The 14,357-nt window shown below is 48.4% G+C and overlaps 1 protein-coding gene across 1 annotated transcript in view; it reads left to right on the top strand.

Moving 5' to 3' along the window:
* Nucleotides 1-14,357, top strand: part of MYT1 (myelin transcription factor 1) — a 110,132-nt gene that overhangs the window by 54,893 nt on the left and 40,882 nt on the right. The window contains exons 13-15 of the mRNA XM_056845151.1: nt 1,913-2,067; nt 13,351-13,413; nt 13,600-13,668. Coding sequence (XP_056701129.1) covers nt 1,913-2,067; nt 13,351-13,413; nt 13,600-13,668 — 287 coding nt within the window. The remainder of the gene's footprint in view (nt 1-1,912; nt 2,068-13,350; nt 13,414-13,599; nt 13,669-14,357) is intronic.

Here is a 14,357-nt window from a genome sequence, read left to right as displayed (position 1 = left end):
TTAACAGCAGGTTCCTTTGGGAAATCTTTACAGTTGCTGCCGAAACTGACCAAAATGGCTTCTCTGGGAGGGGTTGGATGAGGGACAAGTGAGAATTGCCAGGGAAAGAGAAACCCAAAGTTAAGACTATTCACAGAAATTGCTTCGATCAGCTTTGCTTTGGGATCGAGGCAAAAATTTAAATACATGATAAAAATGGGTCCCATATAACGCTGGACAAGTGCGCAGCAGTTGCGAAGTGACTTCTGAAGGTTTGGGAAATTGTGAATAATCCAAACGAAGCCCCGAAGCAGTCCTACGGGGATCGTGAGGCTAAGTAACCAAGCATAAATAGCCATAGCGTCAAAAGTGCACCGTATCCTCTGGGCTTTTCATTCTGATTGTCTAGGTCTGCAGGTACCTTGAATGTGGGTGAGCCAAAGAGTGCTCTAGGCTGACATAGCAGAGATGGGCACAAGACCAGTGGTTTGGTGCCCAGCAGGAAACCATATGTTACGGCAGGGGTCCCCAAATTTTAAACCCTGCAAGCACCTTTTAGATTCTGATACAGCATAGTGGGTGCAGCCACAAAATGGCTGCCACGAATTGGATGCTGCAGGAGGCAAAGCCAGACAGAAAATGGCTGCCCCAGCTTACCTTCAATCACATGACAAAGATTAGGGTTGTTGGGTTCCTCCTGACAACCAGCAGGAGATGTTGGGAGGTGGGTACAAAGGACGGCAATCTGCGTCCATGCATGGTGATGTCACTTCCGGTGCAATGGGGAAGTGTCAGCATTGCACCAGGGGGATGCTCTAGTACTTGCCCCCAAAACTCTACTTTCCATAGAGTTTTGGGGAGAGTGATAGAACGTCCCCCTGTTGTCATGCTGACGTCATCATGCGCGGACACCGACCTCTCCCCTCCGTTTCAGCCGGGCTTCTTCCCCCCACCAAACAGCTGAGTGTTGGGGGGCAATGGCAGGAATCCCTGAGAGATTGCCTGTCATTACCGGGAACCCTAGCGAAGATCCTTGCCCTATGGTGGCAGCTTCTGCCAAAGCAACACAATTAAAAATCTGCACAGCCAATCAAATCTCCAATGACCAATCAGAAGCCTTGGTGGGCAAAAGCCCCACCTGGCCCCAACCACTTTAAAAAAACGGTAACCACTGAAGAAATGTGTTAGCATGTGCTGTGGTGCCCACAAGCATCATATGGGGGACCCCTGTGATACAGTATCCCCCACTCCCATATGATATCTCCTCACCCTTTGGCCCCAGTTGCTACCCGCCAATCACCTCAGTATCAGTGGGCAAGAGCGTCAATTGGCTGGAGGTAGGGTTGCCAGCCTCCTGGTAGTAGCTGGAAATCTCCTGCTATTACAGCTGACCTCCAGCCGACAGAGATCAGCTCACCTGGAGAAAATGTCCACTCTGGCAATAGGACTCTATGGCATTGGAGTCCCTCCTTTCCCCAAACCCAGCCCTCCTCAGGCTCCACCCCCAAAACCTCCCACCAGTGGCAAAGAGGAACCTGGCAACCCTAGCTGGAGGTCTCCCACCATAAGCGGGCAAATGGGAACACCTTGGGGAGCCGGTGTCTACTGGGTTGCCAACCTCCAGGTACTAGCTGGAGATCTCCTGCTACTACAACTGATCTCCAACCGACAGAGATCAGTTCCCCTGGAGAAAATGGCCACTCTGGCAATTGGAGTCTACGGCATTGAAGTTCCTCCCCTCCCCAAACCCCGCCTTCCACGGGCTTTGCCCCAAAAACCTCCTGCCACTGGCAAAGAGGGACCTGGCAACCCTGGGTGTCTAGTAGGAAGGCCAGTTTGATTCCTCTCTAGCACTGACCCCTTGAAGAGTGCCGGGGCCCAACTGAACCCAGGAGAGAGTCATCCCGACACTACTTTGGCTGGTTTCTTGCAGTCGGAGCCTGCCGTCCGATCTTTCGCTTCTTCGGAAGCAGACGACCAGGAAGTACCTGAAGAAAATTTTGAAGAGAGGAAATACCCTGGGGAAATCACCTTAACCAACTTCAAGCTGAAGTTCCTTTCCAAGGAGATCAAGAAAGAGCTGCTAACGTAAGTCTTGCACCTTGAGAGAGTCAACCTTGTAGCCCGAGACAGAAAGTGAGGAGGGATTTTGCTCAAAGGGTGGAGGTGGGAAGTGGGGAATCCTTTAAAAAATGGTAAAGATCCCCTGTGCAAGCACCGGGTCATTCCTGACCCATGGGGTGACATCACATCCCGACGTTTACTAGGCAGACTTTGTTGATGGGGTGGTTTGCCATTGCCTTCCCCAGTCATCTACACTTTACCCCTAGCAAGCTGGGTACTCATTTTACCAACCTCGGAAGGATGGAAGGCTGAGTCAACCTTGAGCTGGCTACCTGAAACCGACTTCCGTCGGGATCGAACTCAGGTATTGAGCAGAGCTTGGACTGCAGTACTGCAGCTTAACACTCTGCACCATGGGGCTCGGTACGGGGGGGATTCCTTAGCCGGGGGGGGGGGGAATCCTCGTTCATTGATGTTTCAACCGCAAGGGTCTTATTGAAGCCAAACACTTGAAATCAAATGCTTTCAAGAGAAACCTCATGCTTCTACTCTTCCAGATTGTCGAGATGAAATGCCACTCCATATGGTCTCCTGTAACTGTGCTGTGATTAAAAGAGCAGGGGGGAGAAGCACTCCCCAGAACCTTAGGATTCATTTTAAAAGCATAATTTTCCTCTACTTATTTCCTTTCAAACTCTGGCTAGCCTTTCGAATGCCGTGTCGAAAGAAAGAACCTTTTGCCAAGCATACTGCTTCCTTGTTTACAATGACTGATGCTGTTTTTCTGTGAGCTTTCTTTTTGAAATGTTCCACTTTCTTCAAAACATCCTATAACCAGCAATATCACTCTTGTTCCAGTGCTGTGGGGCTGTGGGGGTTGGATAAATGGGCTGGGAGCAGAAAGAGGGTTTTTTTTGCATGCGAGAGTGATTCAGAATTTCACATTCAGATTCCAAGAAATCGGTTTTCCAAATGGAATTGGCATTTCGTCTCCAAAATTAACCATAGCTGTGTAGTTAAAATATTGGAACGCTTTGAAAAAATCTTGAAAAAACCCCCACCTATTTCTGTGTGTATTTCCTAATAACGTTTTCCACTTGATAAGAGAGAAACTGGAGATGTGGCTTTTTAAAGTATTGGAGGAGAGAGTGCGGTTGGTCAAACTTGTTATTGAAATGTGAAATCCCACATGAAAAGATTGATGCACTCTCTGTCTTTCTCATACATGCACGTGTGCGCACGCGTACACAATGTAAACTGCAAGCCATTCCCAAATTGATGGAGTCACTCAGAATCTAAACTAGAAATCCAACCTGACATTTCAAAATATGGAGTCTGTCTCCATGAAGTTCAGGGTCCATCTCTGAAGGAATTGTAATACAAGATTCAATTCTGTGATACAATGGAACAGTTCCCAAATTAAAGCGACCGAGGTAGGACGTCCCTTAATGAAATCCACAAGCCCCACCCCCTGACTCCCCTCAATTTTAGCTCCTCCCACTTGCCCTCATAAGTCACTGGGTACTGTCCAAATTGTTCAGATAATTCTGGGGTAATTGTGAGGCAGTCTGAGGGAGACTTGTGCCCATCGATCAGAAAAATACCTGGGAATCTTATGCCCTCTTCAGCTGAGACTACAAATGGTAGCAAGAGCAATAACATAAGAACATAACATCATCCTGCCTCACACAGTGGCCAACCAGTTCCTCAGGAGGGCCAACATAGGGCATAGAGGCCGAGGCCTTCATAAGAACATCAGAAGAGCCCTACTGGATCAGACCAGTGGTCCATCCAGTCCAGCATCCTGCCCCACACAGTGGCCAACCAGTTCCTCAGGAGGGCCAACACAGGGCATAGAGGCCGAGGCCTTCATAAGAACATCAGAAGAGCCCTACTGGATCAGACCAGTGGTCCATCCAGTCCAGCATCCTGCCTCACACAGTGGCCAACCAGTTCCTCAGGAGGGCCAACATAGGGCATAGAGGCCGAGGCCTTCATAAGAACATCAGAAGAGCCCTGCTGGATCAGACCAGTGGTCCATCCAGTCCAGCATCCTGTCTCACACAGAGGCCAACCAGTTCCTCTGGAGGGCCAACACAGGGCATAGAGGCTGAGGCCTTCATAAGAATATCAGAAGAACCCTGCTGGATCAGACCAGTGGTCCATCTAGTCCTGCAGTGGCCAACCAGTTCCTCTGGAGGGCCAACACAGGGCATAGAGGCTGAGGCCTTCATAAGAATATCAGAAGAACCCTGCTGGATCAGACCAGTGGTCCATCTAGTCCAGCATCCTGCCTCACACAGAGGCCAACCAGTTACCCTAGAGGACCAACAGCAGGGCATAGAGGCCGAGGCCTTCATAAGAACAGGGCAAAGAAGGTGAGGCCTTCCCTTGATATTGCCTCGTCCTGCTATACTGAAATGAAATGAAAGAGCCTCTGTTATTGTTTCGTGGTTCCTGTTACAAAAACAAACCAAACCCCCCCCCCCCTGCAGAATACCCTCTTTCCCTTTATTCTCATTATCCTTGTGAGTGGGGATGTCCAGAAAGGAGAACGTCCCGCAGGGATGGAGCTGTTCACAACCAGCCTGGATTCTCACCATCCAATTTGGCCACTACAGTGCTCACCCCCAGTTCCATATAACTTATGAACAAATTAAATAGCTCCGGCCCCAATACCGATCCTTGGATGACCCCACTGCTCACTTCCCTCCATTGTAAGAACTGTCCATTTATTCCTGTTCTGTACTTCCTGTTGTGTAACCAACTTTTGATCAAGAAGAGGATATGATTGTTCAGCTTCTTCAGAAGTCTTTGGTGAGGTCCTTTATCAAAATCTTTTGGAAGTCCAAGTATAAAAAATGGTAAAGGTCCCCTATGCAGGCACCGGGTCATTCCTGACCCATGGGGTGACGTCACATCCCGACATTTACTAGGCAGACTTTGTTTACGGGGTGGTTCACCAGTGCCTTCCCCAGTCATCTGCACTTTACCCCCAGCAAGCCGGGTCCTCATTTTACCGACCTCGGAAGGATGGAAGGCTGAGTCAACCTTGAGCCGGCTACCTGAAACCAACTTCCGTCGGGATCGAACTCAGGTTGTGGGCAGAGGTTGGACTGCAGTACTGCAGCTTACTACTCTGCGCCACGGGACTCCTACCAAGTATATACTGCCTACCAAATCACCCTTATCCACATGCGTGTTAACCTTTTCAAAGAACTCTAAAAGGATGGTGAGGCAGGACTTCCCTTTGCGGACACCATGTTGATTTCTCCTCAGCAGGCTTCGTTGTCTGGGAGTTCCACACCCAGGACGTAATTACCAGGCGTGTTTGGGGCCCTATTTGGATTGGAACTGCAGCATAAGGGGTCAGGGGGCTTAAGCCTACCCCCAATGTGGTTTCACCAGCCTCAGGGAGCCACAGTTTCCCCCACTGGGGAAAGTTCTGTGTACTGGTGGGATATGTACAAGTTTCTCCAACAAACTGGTGAGCAAACGGAAGACTGAGAGGGGAGATGATAACCATCTTCAAGTACTTGAAGGGCTGCCATATAGAGGAGGGTGCCGAGTTGTTTTCTGTTGCCCCAGAAGGTCGGACCAGAACCAACGGGTTGAAATTAAATCAAAAGGGTTTCCATCTAGACCAGTGGTTCCCAACCTTTTTTTGACCAGGGACCACTAGGACTTTTTTGTTCGGTGCAGGGACCCCAAGGTTCAAAATTAAAATTCTGAGAATTTGAAAATAAACTTTAATCATAACTGTTAGTTAAACATTAAACTTAGAATAATATTTGAATATATATATTTTTATAATAGAGAACTTTTAATTGAAAATATTAATTTATTATGGGTTTATAACTTTGTTTCGTGGACCTTAATTTAGTTCTCGCGGACCCCTGGGGGTCCACGGACCCCTGGTTGGGAACCAGTGATCTAGACAGTAGGAAAAACTTTCTAGCAGTTAGAGCGGTTCCTCAGTGGAACAGGCTTCCTCGGGAGGTGGTGAGCTCTCCTTCCCTGGAGGTTTTTAAGCAGAGGCTAGATGGCCATCTGTCAGCAATGCTGATTCTATGACCTTAAGGAGATGATGAGGGGGAGGGCATCTTGGCCATCTTCTGGGCGTGGAGTAGGGGTTACTAAGGATGCGGGAGGGGGAGGCAGTTGTGACTTTCCGGCATTGTGCAGGGGGTTGGACTAGATGACCCTGGTGGTGCCTTCCAACTCTAAATTCTATTATTCTAAGTTGTTGTTGGTAGAGCATAACGCTCTCTGGGGGGTGTACCAGGAGAGACGGTCCCGCAGATACCATGGTCCCAGACCATGTAAGGCCATGAATATCCTGTACCCAAAAGTGCATACAAAAAGGTAACTTGCCTCATGGAAAGCCTTGTCAGTTGTCAGGTTGGCTTCTTAAACAGGCCTTGCGGCAGCTAGGCCTTACCAAATCCAAAGAAATCAGCAGCAATCCTCAATTATGAGCAAATCCTTAATCCATAGGGAGGGGGGGCATCTACGATGGGATCCTGTGTCTGCTATGCTTCTCGGCCTCACTCTGGCTCTTCCCGCCTGCCTGCCGCTTCTTCCCATTGCTCTTTGGCTCTTTATAGGGTTGCCAGCCTCCAGGTGGGGCCTGGAGAACTCCCGGAATTGCAGCTGACCACCAGAAGACAGAGATCAATTCCTCTGGAAAAATGGCAGCTTTGGAGGGTGGACTGTATGGCATTATAATCCGCTGAGGTTCCTTCCCTTCCCGAACAGTGCCCTGCCCAGGCTCCACTCCCAGATCTCCAGGAATTGTTGGCAACCCTATTGTTCTGGCCTTGGCTTTATCTCTTTTATGAACTGGGGGTGGAGCTTATGATCTGACCCGCTCAAAGAGGCTCTAGAAATGGGTGGTTGTTTTGTTGCACCTCATTTTTTACACTCTTCTACAACTCCTTCCTCCCTCGATCCCTTATTCCTTCCCTCAAACGGACATGACATCGAACCAATGATCTATGTAGTCTAACATCCTGTTTCCCGCACTGGTCACTCAGAAGGCCCCAGAAGGCCTAAAAGCAGAAGAAAGAAGGACAACGCTTCCCCCCCCCCATGGTTGTTCTGCCTGTATCCTTGTATGGCTATGTAATTGGTCCACCATCTTGGATTCCTGCTCCATGAATGGATGCACATTTATATATTCCAATTCTCAAGGAGCTCACTGGCAGTTTTTGAAAACATAAATGATAAAGAAGATTCAAGGCACCTACATCTTTGGCAAATAAGAACATAAGTTCATAAGAAAAGTCATGCTGGATCAGACAAAGGCCCATCAAGTCCAGCAGTCTGTTCACACAGTGGCCAACCAGGTGCCTCTAGGAAGCCAGCTGATGGAGATCAGTTCCCCTGGAGCAAATGGCCACTTTGGCAATTGGACTCTATGGCATTGAAGCCCCTCCCCAAACTCTGCCCTCCTCAGGCTCCACCCCAAAAACCTCCCACCGATGGCGAAGAGGGACCTGGCAACCCTACACTGCAAGGACAGTCTCCCATTTATAGGGTTGTTAACTGCCAGGTAGTAGCAGGAGATCTCCTGCTAATTCAACTGATCTCCAGCCGATAGAGATCAGATCACCTGGAGAAAAATGGCCACTTTGGCAATTGAACTCTATGGCATTGAAGTCCCTCCCCTCCCCAAACCCCGCTCTCCTCAGGCTCCACCCCAAAAATCTCCCGCCAGTGGCGAAGAGGGACCTAGCAACCCTACCCATTAAAGTAGGGTTGATAGGCACAGCCTGGCAACCAGCAGGAGATGGGAGGAAGAGGGTGCATCCTGGAAGGGGCAGTAATTGCTGCCACCATGCAGTAACATCATTTCCGGTGTGACCCTAAAGTGTAAGAAGTTATGTCATCACGCGGCAGTGATTATCACTCCCCCCTGCATTTGGCCAGTCTGCTTCTGCCTGTCAACCAGCTGCGTGTTAATGGGCAGTGGCCAAAATTGTAGTTTGTAGGAAGGAGATTGTAAGCCAGTTTGATTCTCCTTAAAGGGTAGGGGGGAAATCGGCATACAGAAACCAAGGCTTCTTCAAAGGAATTTGGCTGGCCACTGTTGAAAACCTGATGCTGGGCCAGATGGTGCTAGGTGGCTTCCAAAAGCTTTATGCTGAGTTTGGGTTGCCAGCCTCCAGGTGGGGCCTGGATATCTCCCACAATTATAGCTGATCTCTAGACTACAAAGATCTGTTCCCCTTAGGGTTACCAACCTCCATGTGAAAGCTGGAGATCTCCTGGAAGTACACCTGATCTCCAGTGTTACAGATCAGATCCCCTGGAGAAAACAAATGGCCCTTTTGGAGGGTGGATTCTATGGCATTATCTCCTGATAAGGCCCATCGCCACTCCCCCAAAACCAACCCTCTCCAGGCTCCACCCCCAAATCTCCGGGACTTTCCCAGTCCAGAGTTGGCAAGCCTTGTTTCCTCTGGAGGATAGACTCTATGGCATTATACCTCTTTGGAGTCCCTCTGCTACCCAAACCTCACCCTCTCTTGGCTGCACACCCAAATATTCAGGAATTTCCCAGCCAAGAGTTGGCTACCCTGCACCAAGATCTGACCGCGCACCAAGCACCCTTTTCTCCTTCTCTGCCTGTTGAAATTTTCTTCTCTCTTCACAGATCTATTTCCCTCCCAGATTTCCCCCTCCGATAATTTCACATCCCTAAAATGCATTTCCATCCCAGAAACTAATTTTCCTTTCTTCTTCTCCTCCCTTGTAAAATTCATCCCCAAACTCCAGTTTTCCCTTACGATCCTCCTCAGAAGAAAGGAAGGGGAGGGACCCTTTTTCTCATTCATTCATTCAGCTCTGTCTCCCCATTTTTAACCCACTGCCTCTCCTAATGCAGCTAACTGTCCTCTCAGCTCCTCCTACAGATTTATAAAGCAGGAGAACAATGGTGTGTGTGTGGAGAGAGAGAGAGAGAGGTCATTTATGCATGGGAGTATTACCCAAGGTTCGTTGCTCGCTGGACCCACACTTTCCTGCTGGGAATCTATGCACCATCAGCCTCCAAGCATAAACCAAGTCCCAGCCCCTTTAAATGCTCCTTTGGCTTACATTGTAGTGTTTACTGTGAGGGTAAATCCCCCCCTCCAAAAAAAAAAACCCAATTGCCGCATAAAAAAGAATTTTAGGAACAAAAAAAGGAGAAATCTGAAAGGGGGGGAGAAATCCATGCCTCGTTTTTAAAAAGCCTTTCTTCTGCTCAGAAAGAAATCTGAAGAAGCAGGAAGTATTTGAATCCCCGCCTCTTTACATAATGCTTTGTAATTGCCTGTGAGAGAAACCAAGCTTGTGTTTCCCTGACTTTGCCTTATGCATGGGGATTTCACCTGGGCTGAGATGGAAGGAGAGGGAAGAATCGTGTTAACAGAGGAACGGGAAGTCCTGGGATTTGTGAGGGCTGGCAGCAAGGTTATCTCTAATGGAGGGAAAACTCATGCACAACTCCAAGGAACAACAGAGACAGATGGGGGGTGAACGTGAGTGAAAGTACCCATGCATAAATTACCAGAGAGAGAGAGAATGCAAGCTGCTATCCAGTCAGCCCATTAGGGAGGGCTAACCTCTCTGCCACCTCCATGATTCACAATCACACACTGATGCAAGTATCCATGCAACACTCCTGCATTTTCAGTAGGGTTGCCAAGTTCCAGGTGGTGGCGGACAAACCCCCGCCAATCAACCTGGCTGCCCGCCGACCACCTGAGGGTCGGCGGGCTATATGTGCACGTGCGCCTGCCCATTGTGCCACGTCACTTCCAATTTACAACCTGAAGCGCAGCATCGCAATGGGCCATTTACCACTCAAACTCCTAGTTTACCACTCAAACTGCTATTTGTGATGCGTTTACACCCAGAAGTGCTGCATCACAGTGGGACTTTTACCACTCAGACTCTCAGTTTGAGTGATAAAGGCCCCTTCGCTATGCAGCACTTCCGGTTATAAAGCAGAAGTGACACGAGCTTGGCCATGCACAATCTTTCCCTACCTCTGCCCAAAAACCTCCCGCTGGAGGAGAGGGGGGACCTGGCAACCCTAATTTTCAGAAGGGAAATGCAGGGTTCCAACCCCATCAGACATCTAGGGGCTGGCAACTCCGAGCCCCTACTTTCCATCTTCAGATAAAGAAGTAACATCAATGCACAATTATTTTAGAGGGGGCAGGGCAGTAAGAAGAAGAAGAGTTGGTCTTTATATGCCAATTTTCTCTACTTTTTAAGAAGAATCAAACCAGCTTACAATCCCCTTCCCTTCCTCTCCCCACAACAGACACCTTGTGAGGTAGGTGGGGCTGAGAGAGTTCAGAGAGAACTGTGACTAGCCCAAGAACACCCAGCTGGCTTCATGTGGAGGAGTGGGGAAACCAACCAGATTCATCAGATTAGAGTCCCCCACTCATGGGGAGAAGTGGGGAATCAAACCCGGTTCTCCAGATTAGAGTCCACCACTCTTAACCAGTACACCATGCTGGCATCTGGCTTAGATGGCATACTGTGCAGGGCCGGCGTCAGCATCCCCTGAGATGGGGCAGCTGCCAGGGCCCAGGGTTTCTGGCAAGGCCCACCGCTGCAGAGCCCCCAACCATATGGAAGGAATGGTGGCACTTCTGGTAGGCACAGTGGTGGTGTGCTTATCTGCATGTGCCAACCAGCACCATAGAGAAAAGGGCATATGGTCAGTAAGAAGACTCACACACATGGGGGAGGGGGAACATAGGCAGGTGGGGATGTGGGTGGGCTGGAAGGAATGTATGAGTGGGGGGTCCAGGTGCTGGTCAGAGGAGGAGAGGGTGTTTCTGGGGGGAACCAAACCTGGAACCGACCATGACACTATGGATTGGTTCAAACCTAATTACCAAACCCTTGTTGAATTAAGCAACCTAGAGTTAGTGTGATTGTCTGAATGCAGACCATTCCACTAAACGTGGTTACTTAGGGTCTATCATACCAGGATTGGAAACTGTGGCTTGAAGTTGGTTTATTAACCACGGTTAGTCTTAACTGTGGTTTCATGTGATGTAAAAATGCAAACATCCTGGCCTCATCCTGGCTTGTTATTTGGCAATGCTCCTTTGCTACAGAATTGTCTGGCCGAAGCCAAAACAATGAGAAACCTGCATTTGTCAAGGCAAACCTGGCTATGAGTGATCATGTATCAGCCTGCCAGCCATGAGTATTGGGAATACATGCTACGTGCAGTCCTACCAATACATGTGGTTGCCATGTTGTCTGAAAGTAGCAATGTGCTGATTTGTGCACACGCACACGGCCTCTGTACATGCTGCATAAAACCCTAATTTTTGAGGGGTCTGGTTCGTATGCGCCAAACCTGAGGGCCTCCATGTTGCCCCTTTCAGACAATACAGCCACCACACAAAATTGGGAGGATCTGTATGGAGTTCCCGACCTCCTGGTACACACAGGCTGTAATGTCTGAACAGGGCCAAAAGGTTCGTGTTCTGTCTGAACTGAGCCCATATTGAGAGTTGCAAGTCCATGCAGACAACCAAAAAGACAGACAGATAGAGGGTGGTGGTGGAATGTGCCATCAACTGGCAGAACTTCCTTGGTGGTCTCCCACCCAAGTACTAACCAGGGCCGACCATCCTTAGCTTTCGAGATCTGACGAGATCGGGGTAGTCTTGGCCGTTCAGTTCAGGGATGATAGATAGATAGATAGATAGATAGATAGATAGATAGACAGACAGACAGACAGACAGACAGACAGATAGATGAAAGCCAAAGCCGAATTGGCCATTCCCAAAAAAAACCACTTTTTCGGGTTCTCCCCAGGGCTTTGTGAAACTCCTGGGGGGCATTTTTTGAAATAGAGCCCCCAAAAATGCAGGGTAGCTTGCAGGGACTCTCGTTGCAAGAACCCCCAAGTTTGGTGATAGGGGAAAGCCAAAGCCGAATTGGCTATTCCCCCAAAAAACGGGTATTCAGCTTTTTCAGGTTCACCCCAGACTTTGTGAAACTCCTGGATGGCATTTTTTGAGGTAGAGCCCCCAAACCTGCAGGGTAGCTTGCAGGGACTCTCCTTGCAAGAACTCCCAAGTTTGGTGAAGATTCGCTAATCAGCTAATGCTTGTCTACGGAGGAGGGAGGGACAGCTTCTCCAGAGCCCATAACACTGGACCCCCTTACCCAATCTTCACAAAACTTTGGGGTTCGTGCAAGGAGAGTCCCTGAAAGCTACCCTGAAAATTTGGGACCTCTACCCCCAAAAATGCTCCCACAGGAGCTTCGCAAAAAATCCCTTTTGTTTTCTATTATGGGAATTTTCCATTAGCCAACTTCTGCAGGATTGCATCTATGTAGCGAAAGCAGTAGCTGATTAGCGAACTGAGATCTTACCTTCCAGTGCTTCTGTATGGAGGCAGGAGGGGGCAACGTCTTCCAAACCCCATAACTTCGGACCTCCCAACCCAATCTTCACAAAACATGGGGGTTCTTGCAAGGAGAGTCCCTGCAAGCTACCCTGCAAGTTTGGGGGCTCTACCTAAAAAAAAAAAAAATCCCCCAGGGCTGAATTTTTTCAGGAAACCCAAAAATAAACCGAATTCCCATATTTACCGGTATGGGAATTCGGCTTATTTCGGGTTTCCCCCCCAAAATTGGGCCCAATAAACCCAAACCAGAATTTTACCAATTTTGTTCTTGCACACTCCTAGGCAAGAGGCATTGGGAGGTGGTCATGCCCCTGGTGTTCCTTGGAGGTTTCCCATCCAAATACTAACCAGGGTCAACCCTGCTTAGCTTCTGAGATCTAACGAGATCAGGCTAGCCTGGGGCTATCCAGGGAGACAGGTAGGTAGGTAGGTAGGTAGGTAGGTAGGTAGGTAGGTAGGTAGGTAGATAGATAGATAGATAGATAGATAGATAGATAGATAGATAGATAGATAGATAGATAGATAGATAGATAGATAGATAGTATGAGCGCAGGGTATGACCTTTCATGAATCACAGCTCACTTCTTCAGATTGATAGACGGACACAGACAGACATATATATAACTAGATGCCTAATCTTGGGGAAACCATCCCACCTCCACAAAAGGGGTCTTGCTGACAACATAAACAAACATAAACAAAAATCCCAATGAGCTCGTTAGTAATTTTTCCCCAGTTTTACCGAAGAAGGACTTTCTTCTCCTTTTTTATATATTTTCCAAAATATTTTCACATATGCATGAATCTTACTGGGTTCTTTATTTTTTTTGCCACTCACCTTTTTTTCCCCGTAATTATTTTTGTTCAGTTGCCCTACCCCAGGCTGTGATGGCAGCGGACACATCACTGGGAACTATGCTTCTCACCGCAGGTTAGTCACCTTACCTACCCTACTCTTCCAGGCTCTGACAATCTCTTTTAAAAAAATCATTTTTAAAAAAAAAAATGGTGTGGATACTTTGGTTCTACTCCCTCTTCCCCTTTCTTTGACCTCCCTTACCTTTTCTTTTTTTTTCTTTTTTCAGCTTACCCAAATATTCCATCTCTTCTTTTTCAGCCTTTCTGGTTGCCCTCTTGCTGACAAGAGCCTCAGAAATCTCATGGCTGCCCACTCTGCTGACCTCAAGTATGTTTGTGCTACACTCGAATCTCTCTCCCTCTCTCCTTCTCGCTACTCGCTCTCGCTTCTGCCTCCCTGTACTTCCCCCCTTCTGCCCTTTTTTTCCTTTTCGAAAAGCCATTCCGGGAACCTGCCTGTGCGCCAAACGTCAATTCCTTGCACGACTGGTGTGCCAAATGGGTAGTCTTGGAGCGGGGGAAAAGATTGAAGAGAATTTTGTTGACGGTAGGAAACTTTGTCTTTGGATCAACTGGATTCAAGTCCAGCAGCATCTTAATGACCAACAAGATTTTGGGGGTATAAACGTTCGAGTGTCAAAATTCCCTTTGTCAGATACCATCTTCCAGATAACTTGGAAGTTTTTAAGCAGAGGCTAGATGGCCATCTGTCGGCAATGCTGATTCTATGACCTTAGGCAGATCATGAGAGAGAGGGCATCTTGGCCATCTTCTGGGCATGGAGTAGGGAGTCACTGGGGGTGTTGGAGGGAGGTAGTAGTGAATTTCCTGCATTGTGCAGGGGGGTTGGACTAGATGACCGTGGTGGTCCCTTCCAACTCTATGATTCTGTGTTTCTAAGGTGCTGCTGGACTCGAATCTAGCTGTTCTACTGCAGACCAAGATGACTACCTTCTGTAATTGCCTTAGAGCTTCCTCATAGATTCCATTTGGCCCAGGCAGATTTTCATTGGCTGT

Source organism: Euleptes europaea, chromosome 2 (genome assembly GCF_029931775.1).
Source record: "Euleptes europaea isolate rEulEur1 chromosome 2, rEulEur1.hap1, whole genome shotgun sequence".
NCBI lineage: Eukaryota > Metazoa > Chordata > Lepidosauria > Squamata > Sphaerodactylidae > Euleptes > Euleptes europaea.
The sequence above is the reverse complement of the archived record's forward strand: the minus strand, read 5'-3'. Positions and strand labels throughout refer to the sequence as shown.